Genomic DNA, 18,381 nt, shown 5'->3' with positions numbered 1-18,381 from the left:
GCCGAAAACGCCTTTGGCGTGGATGGCATGGTGAGCTCTACCACGGTATGCGCCGGGGAGCTATCAGGTGCCAGACTCAATGGCCCTCGCGGGACCAGAATCAACTATACCGATTTTGTCGGTGCCGCGGCGGGTATCGGCACCGGGCGGTCCAATCTGGGTGCACTCTCTGGCTGTGGCGTGGCGTTGCCAAAGCAGCAGGAGTCTTAGCCTTTTTTGGCCTCGAGGAGAGGGAGCGACGTGGAGTCGACTTTGGTGCCGGTGGCGGCTGGTGCCGGGAGTCTTTAGGTGTACCGGTGCGATCAGGTGCCGTGGGAGTGTCTCTGCTCACCGACTCACCGGTGCTCGGTGCCGAAGGTGGTGTCAAGGCTGCTTCCATGAGGGACTGTTTTAGTCTGATGTCCCGCTCCTTTTTAGTTCGCGGCTTGAAAGCCTTGCAAATCGAGCACTTAGCAGTTAAATGCGATTCCCCGAGGCACTTCGAACAGGAGTCATGTGGGTCTCCTGTTGGCATCGGCCTGTGACAAGCCGAGCACGGTTTGAACCCCGGTCAGCCGGGCATGAGCTCCGGCACCGGGTGCGAGGAAGGGGCTACTCCCCGAACCCGGCTAACTAGTAACAACTAACTATATTATTAATTTAAGAACTTACAACTAAATCTATCTATCTATATATATCTACAAGAACAACAATTATTTATACGACAACAACGAGGAAAAACTATGAGTAGCTAGGGAAGGTGGAGGTCAGCTAAGCCGCACTCCACTGTTCCAATGACCGACAAGGGCGGTAAGAAGGAACTGAAGGGTGGCCGGGTCGGCTGGGGTATATATCTGATGCCATAGCGGCGCCACTCCAGGGGGCACCCAGCCGACCCGCCGAGTGTTGCTAGGGTAAAAAGTTTTCCGACAAATGTGCATGCGGCTCGTGCACACCTAACTGGAATGGATATGAACAATCACTCGAAGAACCTTTTTTATAAAGCCACAAAGTATATGAGTAAGTGAACTAATATTAAAAATACTTTAAAAGAAATTGCTAGTATTTCTTGCTTTTATATATGTAAAATTATCATTCCTTCTTCAATGAAGATCTCCCACATGCTCCTGGAATGACATTTAAGCCCCTTAACCTCCTTCAGTGATAACCAGAACTCTAAAAATACTGTGCACGCCAAAGTATAATATGTTCACGGCAAAGCCCTCCTTTGAGATTTTCCTCTCATTTAGTGATCAGGAGCTAAAACTAGAGTACAATTCATTTTCTATTTAATTTACCTTTCACATAGTTCCTGCTCCAGGAGTTATCATTTTGTGAGACTTTTTTTTCTCCCAATGTTTAAATGAACAAGGAAACTTGACATTTTAACTTCACATAAATATTTTTCTTTCATGTACAGTTCAGTTACTCAGGAATCTTTCATAATATTTCCTTAAAACTTGCCAAGCCTTCAGCACTCATGAGCTTTTATCCCTGGTTACCATCACCTTGGCTCAGCTGACTCGCAGCCTGCCCACAAACCTGAACTGTGTCCTTCACAAAGCAACTGGAGGAAGCGGAAGAGGTCACAGGTGAATTCGTCATCCTGCATTACCTTTTCTCCTGTGGAAAGCCAGATGGAGGTACAAATTATCACAGACTGTCAACTAGCTCTCCACTCCCCCTTACCAAATCTCCATATTTAATCTATAGTCACCATTAACAAACATACAAAATGCAATTTTATAGCCACTATTCTATCTGAAGCATGGCATGTGGCTGGCAGGTGGGTGCTATTTCTCTTCCATAAGAAAAGATCACTAACATTTCAAGACACAAATTTCTCTCTATAAAATGTGGCAGCATGGGCTTGGCAACATTTTAGAAGAACTCAGTCATTTATACTCTTCTTTTGTTTTTGTTGGCACGAAGTCTGCATCATGTACAAAGGTTAATACTGGATTTACTTTGTTCCAATGTCTGATAAATATTGAAAAGCCTGAAAAATTAATCAAGTATTGTAGAAAAGAGACCTTTTAAAATATATATATTTTAAAGCAAAATAAGCCAACAACTTTTTAGACATTTATGTTCTCAGAAAACACTTAACCTGGGATTTTCGAAGGAGTCTAAAAGAGCTAGGCAACTAATTCTCATTGAAAGCCAGTGGATACTAGGCACCTAATTCCCTTAGTTCTGGTTAATCAAAGCACCAAGAACGTGCTTAAGTGTTTTTTTCTGAATAGGGCTGGACTTCAATGTGTCCTTAAGGGCTTTTGCAGAACTAGGCACTATGGCCTAGTTTTTCTGTAGATAGCAGTTATCCAGGTGTTTAGAGCTTTAAAAGATCTCCAAAATTGCTCAAGAAAATCTGGTACACTAACATGGTCTCCATTCAATTAATGCACCTCTACAGTTGTATCAGTACAGAGAGTTAATCTGGAAGTTTAAATGAGAAAAAGGGGAAGCATTAGTGGCTCCAGGAAAGATCAGAGATTAACAAAGTTGAACTGGAAGCTTGATAAAATTGGCACAGAGGGAAGACATAAGAGCAAGCAAAACTACACTGGGGTATTAAAGGCAAATGATTTCATTATTAGGGCTTTATACAAATAGCTTGGGGACAAATGGCATCTTGGCAAAAATGGAAACAATTTTTTTTTTTCAAATACAGAGAATTTTAATGTGGTATCATTTGTTACTTGATGATGGCATGAAACTAAAAGACAAAAATGCAAGTAAATTGAAAAAGTACAGTATATTAATTCTGAGAGTTTTCTTAAAAATAGGAGGCATTTTGGACTGGTACCTGAACTTCAATATGATATTAAGAACATTATCCTTTTCAGTTGGTGAATAAAAGAAATAATGAGAGTTAAACAAAAATATAAAAACGTCTCACTGACTGGAAGTACTTGAATTAGAGAGACAATATATATGCATATATATGATGTATAAACAGGAATATGGTTGGATGCTTGCTGTACATAAAAATTATGAATGATTACAATTACAAATAGCCAATGGACTTACCAGTCCGCAGTCTGTGACTTTCAAAGTGAGAGGCTTCAGTATAATGGTAGGGTTAGGAAGCAAAACCATTTTGAAAACTAATGTGAACATTAAAAGAAGTATATAAAATCATTTCACTCTTTTCCCTGTTGGCCAGCAAGACACAATATTTGGTGACCAAACCAAGTATCACCAGGTATACATAAAAATGTGGCAAACATAGGGAGACTTAAAATGTTTTTTCCACCCCCTAGTTCTTGCTGCATTATCACTGAAATGGCAAAAAGAAAAAAAAATTGCATAGCCTTCTCCCTGACAATGAATCAAGTACTACAGATGATCTTTAACATAATTTGTTTCTGGGTCGGACATTTATACCAGATACATAGCTTTTCAACTGTACAAGATGGAAAATCCTTACAACTAATTAAATAACGAAACACAAAAAGACTAAAAGAGGATCCTGTACACACAAGTAGTATATTAATCAACGTGGGTTCAATTCTGCAAGATGCTTAAACACTTTGTTGGACTTGGAATGTTCAGCATCTTGCAATATCGAGCATTTTATTTTTATAACTCAATTGGATTCCTCATGTTTTAATATTAAGTATGTGCTTAAGTGCTTTGCTGGATAAGGGCCAGAATGCTAAGAACCTTGCAGAATCTCAATTACCTTTATGGAACCTGAACCTGCAAAAACATAAGCACGTAAATGAGACTTTGATGACTTCAAGGGGATAACACATGTAAGGAAAATTAAACATACGTAAATGTTTGCAGGATCAAGCCTACAAAAGGCCTAACTACACATTCCTTGAGTATCCAAATCTCTCACTGACTTCAGTGGCAGTTTGGCATGAACAAAGAACACAAATCAAGACTATTATGGGAATGTTATAAAACAACTGAATTAATTTAGATTTCAATATTCCGGTAAAATTGATTTTCAATATAACGTTTTTTCACAAAACAAATATTTCACATGTATTTTATTTAGGCCCCTCCCACTTCCTATTTTAAAAAAAATGTTTGTCAGGTGAATATTTTCTTTTCTTCTAAAGAAAAGTTGACTCTGCCATGCGGCTAGCTGACCACTTTCACTTGGAAAAGGGGGTGGGTGGGAGGAGCATAAAAAGTGACAGGAAAAATAAATTCAGTAGATGCAGCAAAATTAGGACCTCAACTGAGGAAAATATTTAAATATTTAAGCACAAGAACACTGCAGCATGCTTTCTTAAATTAGGGCCTAGGTGAGGTGAGAGTGTTAAAGTAGTATAGTCACAAGAAAAAATGGTTGCTTTTTTAAACAAACTACTGTACAAAGCTTGGCAGGAGCTCTGAACAGCACTCAATCTGCACTGTTTTCTCACTTTCATTCTCACACACAAAGTTTCTCAGAAACAATTAATATTCATATTGAACTTGATAACACAAGGTTCTGAGCACTCCAGCCATGAATTTTAATGGAATACTCATGTGCTTAAACAGAGCATGTACTTAAGTCCGTATTTCAGCAAAGCACTTAAAAGCATATGCTTAGCTGAATCAAGGCCTAAGAACTTTGCTGGGTCGAGACCACAGTGCTTATAACCTGGCAATACTGAGTGTCCTGTGCCTGGCTTTTAAGTGGTTCTGTGTGTAGTGAATATTAAAAAATATATATATTAAAAATATACATAAAAATAAAACTAGATAAAAATTTGGTGCTATTAAAAACTTCAGCATTACTCTGACTATGGTGAGAGGGAAAGTCCAAAGTAAGAGGAATGGTTGAGAAGACCTTTAAAAATGTAAATCATTTGATAATGTCCTTTAAAGTGGCTGAAAATATTTATTTTTATTTCCTCTCCTACCATTTCACCTCCCTCTCAAGACCTCTCTACTTTTGCTTTTCTTTCTTTTCCCCTTCTCGGCTTTTGGAGACATTCAGGGAAGGTGGGGAGGGACAGGAAAACCTTGAATTAAATGATGGCAATATTCCTTTATAATGAAATCATTTCCTGACACATCAACTTCACTATAAGAATCAGTTTGCTGTAAAAGAAATTGCAGTTTGCACGCTGCAAAGCATTTGGTTCTTTCATTCAGTGTCTCTGTAGAGATGGTTTCATAACTGCTGAATTACTGCAAGTGTGTTTTCATTGAAATAATGAAAGACTGTCTTTTGAGGTTTTGTTATTTCAGTTTTATCCTCCCTCCTAGTACGTTCGATCTGATCATTCATAGTACCTCATGGAAAAATGTATTTATATCTGTGTAAAATGAGTACAAATCATACTCAAAAGTATAGCAAGTCAGAAAGGTAATGTTGTATGCCTCCTATCACAAGGAACAAAGGCAAGTGGGTCAGACCCATAGATTACTTTTTAAAAACAAATGATTTATATGTTTCAATGTTCATCACAAGCAGTTTTGAGCAGTATGCCTGTACTGATTACAGAGATCAGATTCTTCTGACCAATAAAATATCTGAATCTCTTTTATAATGACAAATCCTTGGCATTAAAAAAAATAGACCATAATCTGACTCAGAAACAAATGCTGGTAACATTAGCATTTTTTCAGGATATAAACACTATTTAATGACTACAGAGAGGTCTCTCTTTGCAGACTACAAGTTACACATCTGGAATTCAGATCCATTTCTTTGCTTAAAATCTAAGCAAGCCACTTTTGGTGTCACGTACACAAATTCATGCCTCCACACACAAACATTTATACATATAGTGTACTTACAAACATACATACTGCATATAGCATGACTTAGGGAAGCGAGTCACTGCTTAGGTTAGCTTCAATTGATGTGATGTATATACTATAGTACAGTTGATTAAACATGTAACTATTTGGTTAAAATGCTGCCATTGCCCATGTTGCACGTAAATGGTATGGTTACACACATGAATGGCTTTATGCCTACAGTGTGTGCAGTTGCGAGTCTGATTCTGTGATGTATTCAAACAGAAGCGACGTCTGCAGTAAAATAAAAATAAGACTGAATGTAACAAGCACACATATCGCCTTGAAAGTGTTTGAATCTTGGTTCATTAATTCTTTCCTAGTCTCCATTTTGAAATCCCCACTGCTATTAATATTTAAACAGATTTGTGGGACATTATATATTAAAAAATATTGACCATTCTAAAAGGCAGGGCCCAATTTTGATGAATGTACAACTGTCAAACAGCAAGGATCTGCCATAGTAACACCAATTAATATATTTCCATTAAAAGATCCAGAATTTGTTCCGCTGAGTTACCAGTGCCACAAGTCTGTCATTGTCTCTTTATTGCTCCTCAGTTCCAATAAATCTCATAGGAAACAGACCATTCAAGACCTGAAGCCAGATAAAGCCTCTTAAGCAAAGTAAGCTGTCATGGGATAAGAGGGAAGGTCCTCTCATGGATCAGTGACTTGTTAAAAGATAGGAAACAAAAGGTGGAATAAATGGTCGGTTTTCAGAATGAAAAAAGGTAACTAGGGTGTCCCTCAGGGGTTTGTACTGGGACAAGTACTGTTCAACATATTCATAAATGATCTGGAAAAAGGGATAAACAGTCTGGTGGCAAGATTTTCATATGATACCAAACTATTCAAGGTAGCTAAGTACAAAACAGACTGTAAAGAGTTACAAAGGGACCTCACAAAACTAGGTAACTGGCAACAAAATGGCAACTGAAATTCAGTTTTGATAACTACAAAGTAATGCACATTGGAAAATATAATCCCAGCTATACATAAAAAATGACAGGGTCTAAATTGGCTGTTACCACTTAAGAAAGAGATCTTGGAGTCAGTGTGGATAGTTCTCTGAAAATATCCACTCAAGGTGCAGTGGCAGTCAAAAAAAGCTAACAGTGTTGTGAATCATTAGGAAAGAGAGAGTTAACACAGAAAATATCATATTGCCTCTCTATGAATCCATGATATGCCCACATCTTGAATACTGTGTGCAGATGTGGTCACCTCATCTCAAAAATGATATACTAGAATTGTAAAAGGTTCAGAAAAGGGCAACAAAAATATTAGGGGTATGGAACAGCTTCCATATAAGGACAGATTAATAAGGCTGGGACTCTTCAGCTTGGAAAAGAAACAGCTAAAGGGGAAATATGATAGAGGTCGATAAAATCATGACTGGTGTGGAGAAAGCAAGTAAGGAGTGAAGTAAATGTTATTTACTTCTCATAACTCAAGAACTAGGGGTCATCAAATGAAATTAGTAAGCAGCAGGTTTAAAACAAACAAAAGGATGCATTTCTTCACACAATGCTTTCAACCCATGGAACTCTTTGCCTGAGGATGCTGTCAAGGTCAAGACTATAACAAGATTTTAAAAAGCACTAGATAAGTTCCTGGAGGATAGGTCTATCAATGACTATTAGCCAGGATGGGCAGTGATGCAAAACCATGCTCTGAAGAGTCCCGAGCCTTTGTTTCCCAGAAGCTGGGGATGGATCACTTGATGACTACCCGTTCTGTTCATTCCCTCTGGAGAACCTGGCATTGGCCACTGTCAGAAGACAGGATATTGGGCTAGATAGACAATTGGTCTGAATCAATATAGTCATTCTTATGTTCTTAAAGAACACCATTCTAAAAGTTAACAATTTTAACAACAAACCTCATTCCATTTTATAGCTTAAAAATGATTGGATTATTCAATACTGCTGAGAAAACAACTGTATATTGTGAGCTTCAATTACAAGTCTATAACAGAATGCTAACACTCTGAGTTCAAGTAGAGTTTTGCCTGTGAAGCCCTCAACTACTGTTTAAGTGTCCTTTCTGTATAAATGCTGTTGTGGAAATTCGTGAATCTTCTGAAGAGAAAAATCAACTGATCTTGAACCAAAGGTGACATTGCAGCACATGGCAAATTCTGTCAGGCATCAGAAATAAAGTACTGTTATTCTTTGTAATTTAAAATTCCATAGCACTATTCCTAAACTGTCTCTCAAGTGAGATCAGTCAAATGCAATTATAATATTCCTCTAATAAAGGGCAAGATTCACAAAAGGTTTAATGAAATGAAAAATGGGTATAAAATCTATTTTCAAGTTAGTAAAGAAGTTCTTCTGAATCTTAGTATTTTTTTCAAACATACTAGTATTTAGTAGATTGTAGAGATTGTATTAAATGAAGAATATGAATATTAACTCCAATTAAAATGAAATCAATCTCAGATAATTGTAGTAATCCTATGTTTTTTAAGGAGACTGCTAATCAATCTTCTATTGAAACTCTTAACAGGATAGCTGCACAGTCTGATGGTTAAAGGAAGAAAGTGGAAGTCAGAATTTCTGGGTTCTTTTCCCAACTTGGTTAAATGAATTGCTATGTCATCTTGGGGAAATCACTTAATTTCACTGTTTTATTTATCCATCTATAAAATGAGTATAATTATGATTATCTATCTTACAGAGTTTGTGAGGCTTAATTATTTCTAAAGCAGTTTAAATTTTTAAAATAAAAGGTGTCAAGAGCATTATTGTTAATAATATCAACAGATTTTAAAGTGATTAGTATTTCAGGGATAATGTATTTGGCTAAAGCAGAACTCCAGTAGCCTGACCCAAACTCTCTTTTCCTTGCTGCATAGTAAGGTTGATCTATTTAACCATACATTACAAACAACAATAATGATTTTATGCAAACCACACCAGTCATATAGGAGGGTATGTGTTTCAAATGGTAAGTACCGGTAATTTTTAAAGAAGTTGCCTCACCAACTAATTTAGGAAAAATCAGTCTGACCCAAGGACATATTCAAGTTTCTTTCTGAAGTCTTGTTAAAAGAAAAAAAATCCTGTACTAGAAGAGTGCCCAACACTAGCGAGATAATACAAGTGTAGATTAAACAAATGTAGTCCATTATCTGTCAACTAAAGAAAGGGCTTTGGGAGGAGAGAAAAAATCACTTTCAAGGTTATCATGATCATGGTGAGACAGCATAGACAGAGAGAGTTATGAAAAATGGAAAACCATCAGATGAGATAATGAACATTTGCGCAACTTTGATTTTGAACCTTTTTTTGGTAAAAGAAACATGACAATCAAAACAAATGTACATACAGAAAGGTACAACATTAAGTACATCACAAAAACAAGTAAGAAACACATTTGCTGAAGAACCATCAGTGTTTTTACCAGTGGGTGTTCCAGGATTTTGTACAGGAAGGTGGTACTAGTGAAAGGGGAATCAGGACAAGGAGCTTAGATGGGGATAGCACAAAGAGAAAGTTGGAAAAGGGCAATAGATCTTACATCCATCTTGACTCACTGCACAGTTTTCTGCTAATGCCAATGTGGAGATGGGAAAAGAAATCAAGTTTCATAGAACACCACCACTACTAAGAGGTCAAAGCCTACATCCATTGAAGTCAACAGGAGATTTTACAACTGACGAGTAAAAACTGACTCAGACTCATAGTCAGTAATAACAAGTTAACAACTCATTGATAAATTTCTGCATCAAATGTAGAAGTAGCAAGGAACAGATTATATTGTCTACTCTGGACCTCACTCCATTCCCCTAACAATCAACCACATGTTCCTGAATCTTGGAGTAAGTATCTGTCCTGTAAAATGGAATGGAAAAAATATATTCTCCCTGGGTCACCCAATCTAAACTTTGGTGCTCTCTTGGAATGACTTTTTAGATAGGTATTTGTAGGATTGCTAGCAGTTATGTGAGCTCAGCTATTTCATAAAATCTAGAATATCTAGCAGTCATTCACAGCAGGTTCTATAATTTCTCCTCCAGACACAATAGCTGGGCTTTCATAATGCTATCAGGCATAAATACCAATGGCATTGGGCTGCCTATAACTCATATTCAGTGAATTACAATGAGTGTGCTCAGTGACAGATTAATTATTGTTATCCTTTGCCTCTAAGGGATACATATTTTCTCTGTTGTATGGAAAAGCTCTCAAAGTGCCAAAATATCAGGAATAACTAGTAACATCCTGCTGTAACCCTGAAAAGAAACAGCAGAGGTGTTTTTATTAATATTATTATTATTATTATTATTAAGTATAAACTACCAGCTACTTTGGGAAGTACTGTAGTAGAAAATGAATTCTGACTACATAGTGTAAACCTGCCAGTGGCAGCCAACATCTCCTTTCTGTCCCAACCTCCAGCCCTCTCTGGATCCACCACTGATTTCCTGTGATTGCACAAAATCAATGCAGCGATAAAGCCACATTAAATGCACAACAAAAATACTACAGGAGGACTACAGCGCAAAGGTTTGTATATACAGATATATATATATATATATATACACACAGATATATATATACAGATATATATATATATATATATATATATATATATATATATATTTTAAAAACATCCAACCATTGCAAATACTGGGTCCACTAAAAAGACCACAACCAAACAAAAAAAATTAAATAAATGAAAAAAAAGCTTGCTGCTCTTACATCTAGTGTGCCAGTTACTGTGCAAATCCTGAGAAAGGGAGGAAGAACAAAGAAGTGGGGAAAGTTGGCATAAAAACCGAAGAGTTTGGAGTACACAATTATGATAATAGAAAATAATCCACTTGTTTAAAAGCCTCATAGGAACAAAAAACCCTCATGGTATTCAGGAGCTGTACAGTGCTGACACAAGGCTAACAACAGGAAAAAATAAATAAAAAGCAGCTTGTTTTTAATAATTACCACGTTCATGAGTGATGACTGAGGAAGGGAGGACAGGACATTTAGTTCAAAGAAAAGAAAACAGGAAAAAAGTAAAAAAAAAAGTTGAGAATTTGTTTTTAGCAGCAACAAAACATACACAGTATTGGTTTTGGCAAATTAGTTCTGCACTAAAGAGAAAGATCAAATACAAACAAACCAAAAAATTCTAAGATGAGGAAGCATGAAAATACTCTGATATGAGAAGAGTCACTTATGTGGTTGTCAAAGAGTCACTTAGAGTTGCTTGCAAAATTTGTAATTTCTAATAACTTTGGTAGACGATTAAAAGAAAAATGATCTGTATCAAACAGCCCATTTCAAAAACCAAAATTCTTAATAATAATTTAAAAAATATACATTAATGGAACTTATGCCCAGAATGTCCAAACATTCTGGAGAATAATTTGCAGAGAAACATGAAAGCGATGGTCAAGCCAGCCTACGCCTAATAAGACAGACAGCACTTGGTGAATGCACAATCCAGAGTAATGGGGCCAAAGTTGACTCATGTAAATTGACTTTAATGAGATTACTCAAATGAGTCAGGCAAGAAGGATATGACCTACAATTTATTAAGCTATGGGAGCACTTCTGATGAAAGAGAATAATTTTAGAAAAGTACTTGTGATCTGTCTTAAAGGCATTCAGTAAAATTAAACAATGTGATGCAAGCACCTGAACAATCAAGAAATATGTCATGTAAAACAGCTACAGGCACAGTAGCCAATGACATATGCAGTGAAGCAAGTATGAATTATGAACTCCAAAATACAATAATGAATATGCAGTCAAGCTTTTTTCCCTTGTTTTTAAGAATAAAAACATGTAAAAGGATTAGTTAGTTGTAGGATTTAAACATACAAAAATATTATGAATGAAGAATGTAATTGGCAATAGAGAAAATGTGCTTTGGTAGCTCTATTAATCACATAAAAAACTAAACCTAATGGTTCCAGACAACCACACTAATAGTATGACAGAACACATTATGAGACAAAAGAAAGAAACTAACAATGAACTGACAACATAGAAGGTAGAAAACCCAAATTGTTTCAAAATCATAAGTAAACATAAAATATCAGAATATTTCCCCAAAAGACAAATTACACAGAAATACTTGTAAAATAGAAACTTTCACAACAAATGTCTTCCAAACAGCAGCTTCTGTTCCTGTGACCTCTGATATTTAATTTATTGCTTACTAAATTGTCTATTTTTCATTCAACCAAAGACAATTTAACAAATCAGTTGGGAGCCCTTCATTTTATTTTATGCTGAAACTGGTTACGAATTTCTAAGTTCTTTGACATAAACACTGCTGTTTGTGATTGGAATCTCTTTTCAAATTTACTCATAATATTTTCTTTGCTACTTCAAAATGATACACTGCATTCCTCTGAGACATTCCCTCACTCTCAAACGTGCTCTAGTGATCTTTTATTGTCTAGTACAATCCAAAGTAGGCCAGTTAAATTATAAACTATCTGACGAAATATCATCTTAGCTTCACTCTGAAACATCTTGGTGCAGATTTACAAGGGTCCTTAACTATACAGTTTTGATGAAGAACAGTAAAAAGGAAAAGATTATTTTCATAAGATGATAATACCTGATCCTTCTTCTGTCACCATGCCAAGGCCCTCTGCTTTGTTTTGGCGTTCAAATGCATTTAGGTCAAGAACGCTGCAATGAGAAAAGCAATATAGCATTTAGAGTCTTTGATAAATCCAATATTTTATCTTGTTGATTTTCAAAATGATGGAATTAAACTTAGAAATATAATTATCATCTTAGCTGGAAGATGGAAAATAGTGTTTGGGAGATAACTGAAATGTAATGTCACTAAAGCCAGGTACACCATTTTTTTAAAACAATGAGCCAAATTCAGCTCTAAGTTACACGGTTGCACATTTGGAGAAACTCCATTAAGTCAATTCAATTACACTGGATTTACTATGTACATGATAGCAGAATGTAGCTCATTATGATTTATTGAAAAAGAAAATACATGTATATTATCTATATATCTCACATATCATAAAAATAATACATTATTATTTGGGTGTACACATATTCCCCCATTATCTACTGGGAAATTACATAGCTGTGTAAACCCAAACCCAGGTCACTGTGTGGCCATACCGAAAGGAGGACAGGAGACATTTTACACGGGTTTAATCAGGCTGCAACTTTATTATTGGATGTCTGGGACTACCTGGCAGATAAGTGTACAGTGCAGGTAACCCCATGTTTATGCCGTAATTACCTGGGGAGATTCCCCCTTTTTTACTGTTCTGCTTCCAGCTGAAGCCATGCGGCTGAGACATGCTGAAGTGCTGTGTGTCCTCCTGCTTCAGCCTGCTCCATGTAAAAGGGAGGGTTCAGGAAGAGGTGAAAGTAAGCCGGTAAGCCCCAGTATGGCATACTGGACCAGCTTCTCCAAGTGGCAATTTATAGGCAGGGGCGGCTCTAGAGATTTTGCCGCCCCAAGCACACCTGCGGGAGGTCCACCGAAGCTGCGGGACCAGCAGACCCTCCACAGGCAAGCCGCCGAGGGCAGCCTGCCTGCCGCCTTCACGGTGCCGGCAGAGCGCCCCCTGTGGCTTGCCACCCTGTCATAAACAGATAGCTAAGGGTTAATGTTTCTTTTACTTGTAAAGGGTTAACAAAGGGAACCAAACACCTGACAAGAGGACCAATCAGGAAACTGGATTTTTCAGCTTAAGGGAGGGAATTTGTGGGTTTTTCTTGGTCTTGGGTCTTTGTCTGTTCTGGGCTCTCTCAGCTATGAGAGGGTCTATTTCCAGTCCTTCTAATCTTCTGTTTCCCAGTTGTAAGTACAAAGTTAGCAAAAGTATAGTCTTTTAAATTGTTTTGCTGTATTTGCATCTGTGTATCTGGCTGGTGGAGTCTTTATGTGTATTTGGCTATAAGTACTTTAAATTGTATTGTTTTTGGATAAGGCTGTTTATCCCTTTTCTATTGTTTATTCATTTTCTATAAGTTGAAAACCCTGTATCTTACCATCTAGATTACAGAGAACTGTTATTCTATTCTTTCTTCTTTTTTTTTATTAAAAGTTTTGCTTTTTAAGACCTGTTGATTTTTTTTTTCTAGTTGACCCACCAGGAAATTGGTGGGAGAAAGGAAAGACAGGGGGGAGGGGGAAACTGCTCTCTGTGTTTAACTCTCCTAGTGTCCCAGGGCGGGAAGAAGCTAAGGGGGAAGAGAGATAGAATCTTTTCTGTTTCCTTGTCTTTGGGTTTGTCTCTTTGTGGAAGAGAGGAGACATGCTTCTTGGTATTGTGATGTAAAGAGGTTGCATCAGTAACTCTCAGGTTAGCCCAGAGAGGAAATTCTGGGTGGGAGAGAGGTGGGGGGAATGGTTTATTTCCCTTTGTTGTGAGACTCAGAGCCTCTGAGTCTTGGGGTCCCCCAGGGAAGGTTTTGGGGAGACCAGAGGGAGCCAAAACCCTGGAATTTTTGGCTGGTGGCAGCGAGATCAGATCTAAGCTGATAATTAAGCTTAGAGGGGTTCATGCTAGCTTCTCAGGTTATGAATGCTAAGGTACAAATCTGAGTAGGAAAGCTATGATACACCCCAAGCACGCACTTGGTGTGCTGGGGCCTGGAGCTGCCCCTGTTTATAGAGCCTGGGGTTCCCAGCAGTGGCTGGAGCCCTTGGCCCTTTAAATTGCCGCCAGAGCCCTGCTGCTGGAGCCCCGGAGTTGCGGTGGCAGCCGGGACCCCCGAGGTTCCTTCGGCAATTTAAAGGGCCTGGGGCTCCACTGCAGTAGCAGCAGCTGGGAGCCCCAGGCCCTTTAAATCACTGCCCGAGCCCCCAGCTGCTGCCACTATCCTGGAACTCTGGCAGCAGGGCTCAGGCGGAGATTTAAAGGGCCTTGGGATCCACTGTAGTAGCAGCAGTCGGAGCCCCGGGCCCTTTGAATGGCCCCCAAGTCCCAGGGCTCCCAGCCACCTCTGCATCTGGTAGCTCCAGCAGTGATATAAAGGGTCCGGGGCTCCCAGCTGTCACTACTGCAGACGGACCCCGGGAATCCTTTAAATCTCAATCTAAACACCAACCCCTTCTGGTTGAGGCCCCACTCCCTGCTCAGAACTCCAGCGAACCAGTAAGTCCTTTAAGTTCTTTCACCTCTGGCTTCAGGTGTAGATCTTCCCCCTTCAAACCCTGCATTCCTAGGGAATGAGTCAGTAACCACACTGACCCTTCTGCAGCAGTTTTTATCCTCCCCCCCCCAGCCATATAGGACTATTCCCTTCATATCAACCAATGTATTTTTACATTTTCAACTTATTTTGGTTTATTAAGATGTTTAAAGGTCTGTAGTACCATGCAGATGTACTCTGATGCACTGGGAAATCCAGTGCCAACATCTCTACATTGTTGTGGTAGAGATGATTAGGTATATATTTTTTTACTGACATATTTTTCCATCAAAAATGGGGTTGTTTTTTTTTGGTGGCAAAAACGTCATTTTCTATAGAATTTTGATTATTATTGATGGGAAGTTAAACTTAAATTTGCATTTTGTTTCTGTTGTGTGTGTGGGGGGGAGGTGTCAATATGAATAGAAAGAAAAAAATATTATTTCATTTTGCCTAACCCTTTTGAATGGAAATTTTCAAATAACTTTGAATTAAATATTTTTCAATGAGTTGGAGATAGATGCCTGTTTTGCTGACAATCTCTATTCTTTAGGCTGCTTAATCCCAAGCAGCAAACTCCTGAGGGATATGTGCTACCACTAGCACCTCCACCCCACCATCTTCTGCAAAATAGACAAAGTCAATTGTAAGTTATGGTGGTTTAGGAAGTATTTACTATCATGTGGATTTCAACTCATCAATCCGTAGAGACCTGAAGGAAACATTCAAGATAGAGAAGCTTTTCACTAGCTCCACCATTGCCCTCAGGGTGCAGAAAGTGCCGTGGAATTCTGTAGGTTTGGGGAAGAGAGAGTTCATGTCAGAATGGCTCCATCGCCTGCCTTCCCTGGGTTTAGTTCACTGTGCCCTACTTCATAACCTGCTCTCCTCTGAGCCACACAGAGAAGAAATTATATGGCTCTATTTATCATAAGTCTATGGCTCATCTACCTCAGTGCAGGGATTTTCATTGTAACAATTATTTTGTTCTTTGGATAACATAACAAAGGTGGTGATCTGCAATCCCAGATGGGTTGTAACTTTCTGACGAAAACTTCATATTTTATTTTTTTCTTTGTCAAATTGAGCTTTATATTTTTCAAAAACTTCATAACCATTGTTATCATCCCAAAATATTCTACTTTTAATGAAAAAATACTTAAACAGCTATTTTTGTTCAGGAAGAAAAAATAATATAGTAGGTAGTCCAAGTCCTAGGACATCTGCCATGCAGCAGATGGTGCAAAAGGGAATCTTCCAGCAGCCAGATAAATCAGGATTAGGGATGTTTTTCACCAGCCTGGAACATAGCAGTCATACTGTAACAGTGAACTGGGCTCAATTTTAACTTTTTATGTAAGTGTCTTTATACTATTACAAACACAATCAGGAACATGAACCTGCAAAAAGACCACAGACTGTCCTCCAGTCCACTCCATAACAAATGACTTAATTCCCTTCTCCGCCTTCCAAAATTCTACTAACTCTATCCCCACACAGAAGCCTCCCTGGAATTCTTGAGGAAACGACCCTTGCAGAGTTCCTTGAAGGTATTCAAATCTGGGCTCTGTTGGAGAATGGGAGTAGATAAGTTCCAGAGCCAAGGCCCCCTCACTGACAATGCCTTACTACTAACTCTGCAGGCTGTTATCTTGGACACATCAGTCGACTACAAATGTCATATCATCATGTGAGGAGAGAGGTTGTGGCTAAAGTAGACAAGACTCAAATCATAAATCATTTATATGTCAGAACCACCACTTTAAATTTCACCCCCAAATCAAATCAAATCCAATTCACCTCACAGGGCACAGATGCAGTGCACTCTTTGCACAAAACATCCAAAAATCCAATATCCCTAGACTGTAAACGTGAGTGGGAAATGGTGAGCAGACATTTCCAAATGTTTTCACAGCCTGTAAACATCAATGGACTAAATCAGGAAATAAGGTACTATTTGTTGTAAGAGAGGCAGAATTGGGTACATTGAAATCAGGGAATAAGTCATGGCAGCCTGCAAGGTAAGTAGCTGGGAAATTAGTCATAGGGGATCAAAAGTGGGGTACAAATATTCAAGGACAATGGTTTATGTCATTCTGCCTGAAAGCTGGAGATAAGCATAGTCCCACTATCGTAGCATCATAGAAGATTACTGTTGTTAAAACCCTAGGAAAACAATTTTGTGTGCGTGGGCATGTGCACACTCCTGGCATATTTACCCTTCCTGTCTCACCAGGTAATTCTTCCAACATTATATTGATATTACAAATCCTGTAGAAAAGAATCTAGATACAAAATAATAGATGTATTATAATAAATATTTTCTTACCTACATGACTGCATAAGACCAGCAAGGCTCTGAAAGAAGCCCACATCCTTTTTGTCCTTGAGGTAGTCGAGCATTTTCTACAGCAAACAAAACACATAGTATAAATGTTAAATCATTGGGTATGTGTTATTCTATGCCAATGAGACAGTCTTGTGAAAAAATTTTGATGGCATTTATAAATTAGATGGAACAGACCAATTGACAAAAACCCTCGAACTACAAGTCAGGCGGATATTTTGTCACCGACCAAACCTTCCAGAGGAGGCTGCCACCATGACGTGGACACTTTTTAAGGAATTATAGTAAACAACAACAATCACTAACCTCAGCACATTCAGAACTAAATGCAAAATCTAATCTTTGACTTAGCTTTCTGCTAGTTCATTCTATACATGCACACACACAAACTACAAGTTAACCTATTTCTCTAACAAGCTGGAAGGAAAGAAAGAAAGAAGAAATTGTTATTTCTTTTTAAAAGTATTTGGAAGATTCTCTGTCATTTTGGTGATGACAGTTTAAATAGAATTACTGATATGAAAAAAATAATTTACATGGAATGATATTGCAGTGTTACAAATTCAGATTGAATAACTGTCACAGAATATACCCCTCTGTCTGAACCCTATTATAATAAACTTTGTACAAGGTATCTCTTGTAAGGTATCATTTGAGGTCTCACAATCTGCTCAAACCATCTCCCTGCTACACTACTGTCCCCCACCCTTCTTGAAACACTGCCACTCTCCACTGAGGAGCCAGAAGAGCATCAGCAGATTCATCACACTATCCTTTGCTGACCTATTATTGTTAAGAAGATTTATTATAGGTCGTGCAGGAAACACTACCTTTGTTAAGGTTGCCAAACACTTTCCTTTATCAGACCCGGTTTTTGGTTGCTTAAAACTTTTCCAAACTAGAACAGTTCAGCATCTCAGAGAATGAGGTAGACTTAAAAATATCTTACCACTGTTTCTTTGAGAAGCTACTACATCTTCATTCTTGGAAACAGGGACTTGAAATTTGGTAGCAGCATCACAGAGGCATCAGGGACGGGTGTTTTGCCATCCATACAAAAACTCAACCAAATTTGACCAAATTATAAGCATTTGCTAAGTAGAAACTTATTATAGGATGCTAGATAAATCATGTGGATTTTATCTGCACTGCGCATGC

The 18,381-nt window shown here is 38.1% G+C and overlaps 1 protein-coding gene across 3 annotated transcripts in view; it reads right to left on the bottom strand.

Annotated features, from left to right (window-relative positions):
• RYR2 (ryanodine receptor 2) overlaps positions 1–18,381 on the bottom strand; it is a 749,362-nt gene that overhangs the window by 85,790 nt on the left and 645,191 nt on the right. For 2 of the 3 annotated variants that reach the window (XM_075064183.1, XM_075064185.1), the window contains 4 exons: positions 17,206–17,282; positions 12,316–12,389; positions 3,013–3,045; positions 1,522–1,602 (listed from right to left, as the gene is read on the bottom strand). In XM_075064183.1, the coding sequence (XP_074920284.1) occupies positions 1,522–1,602; positions 3,013–3,045; positions 12,316–12,389; positions 17,206–17,282 (265 nt within the window). The remainder of the gene's footprint in view (positions 1–1,521; positions 1,603–3,012; positions 3,046–12,315; positions 12,390–17,205; positions 17,283–18,381) is intronic. The other variant, XM_075064184.1, reaches the window with a different exon arrangement.

The sequence above is a fragment of the Chelonoidis abingdonii genome, chromosome 3 (genome assembly GCF_003597395.2).
Source record: "Chelonoidis abingdonii isolate Lonesome George chromosome 3, CheloAbing_2.0, whole genome shotgun sequence".
In the NCBI taxonomy this organism is placed as follows: Eukaryota; Metazoa; Chordata; order Testudines; family Testudinidae; genus Chelonoidis; species Chelonoidis abingdonii.
Note: the sequence above shows the minus strand (reverse complement) of the source record. Positions and strands in the feature narration are given on the sequence as shown.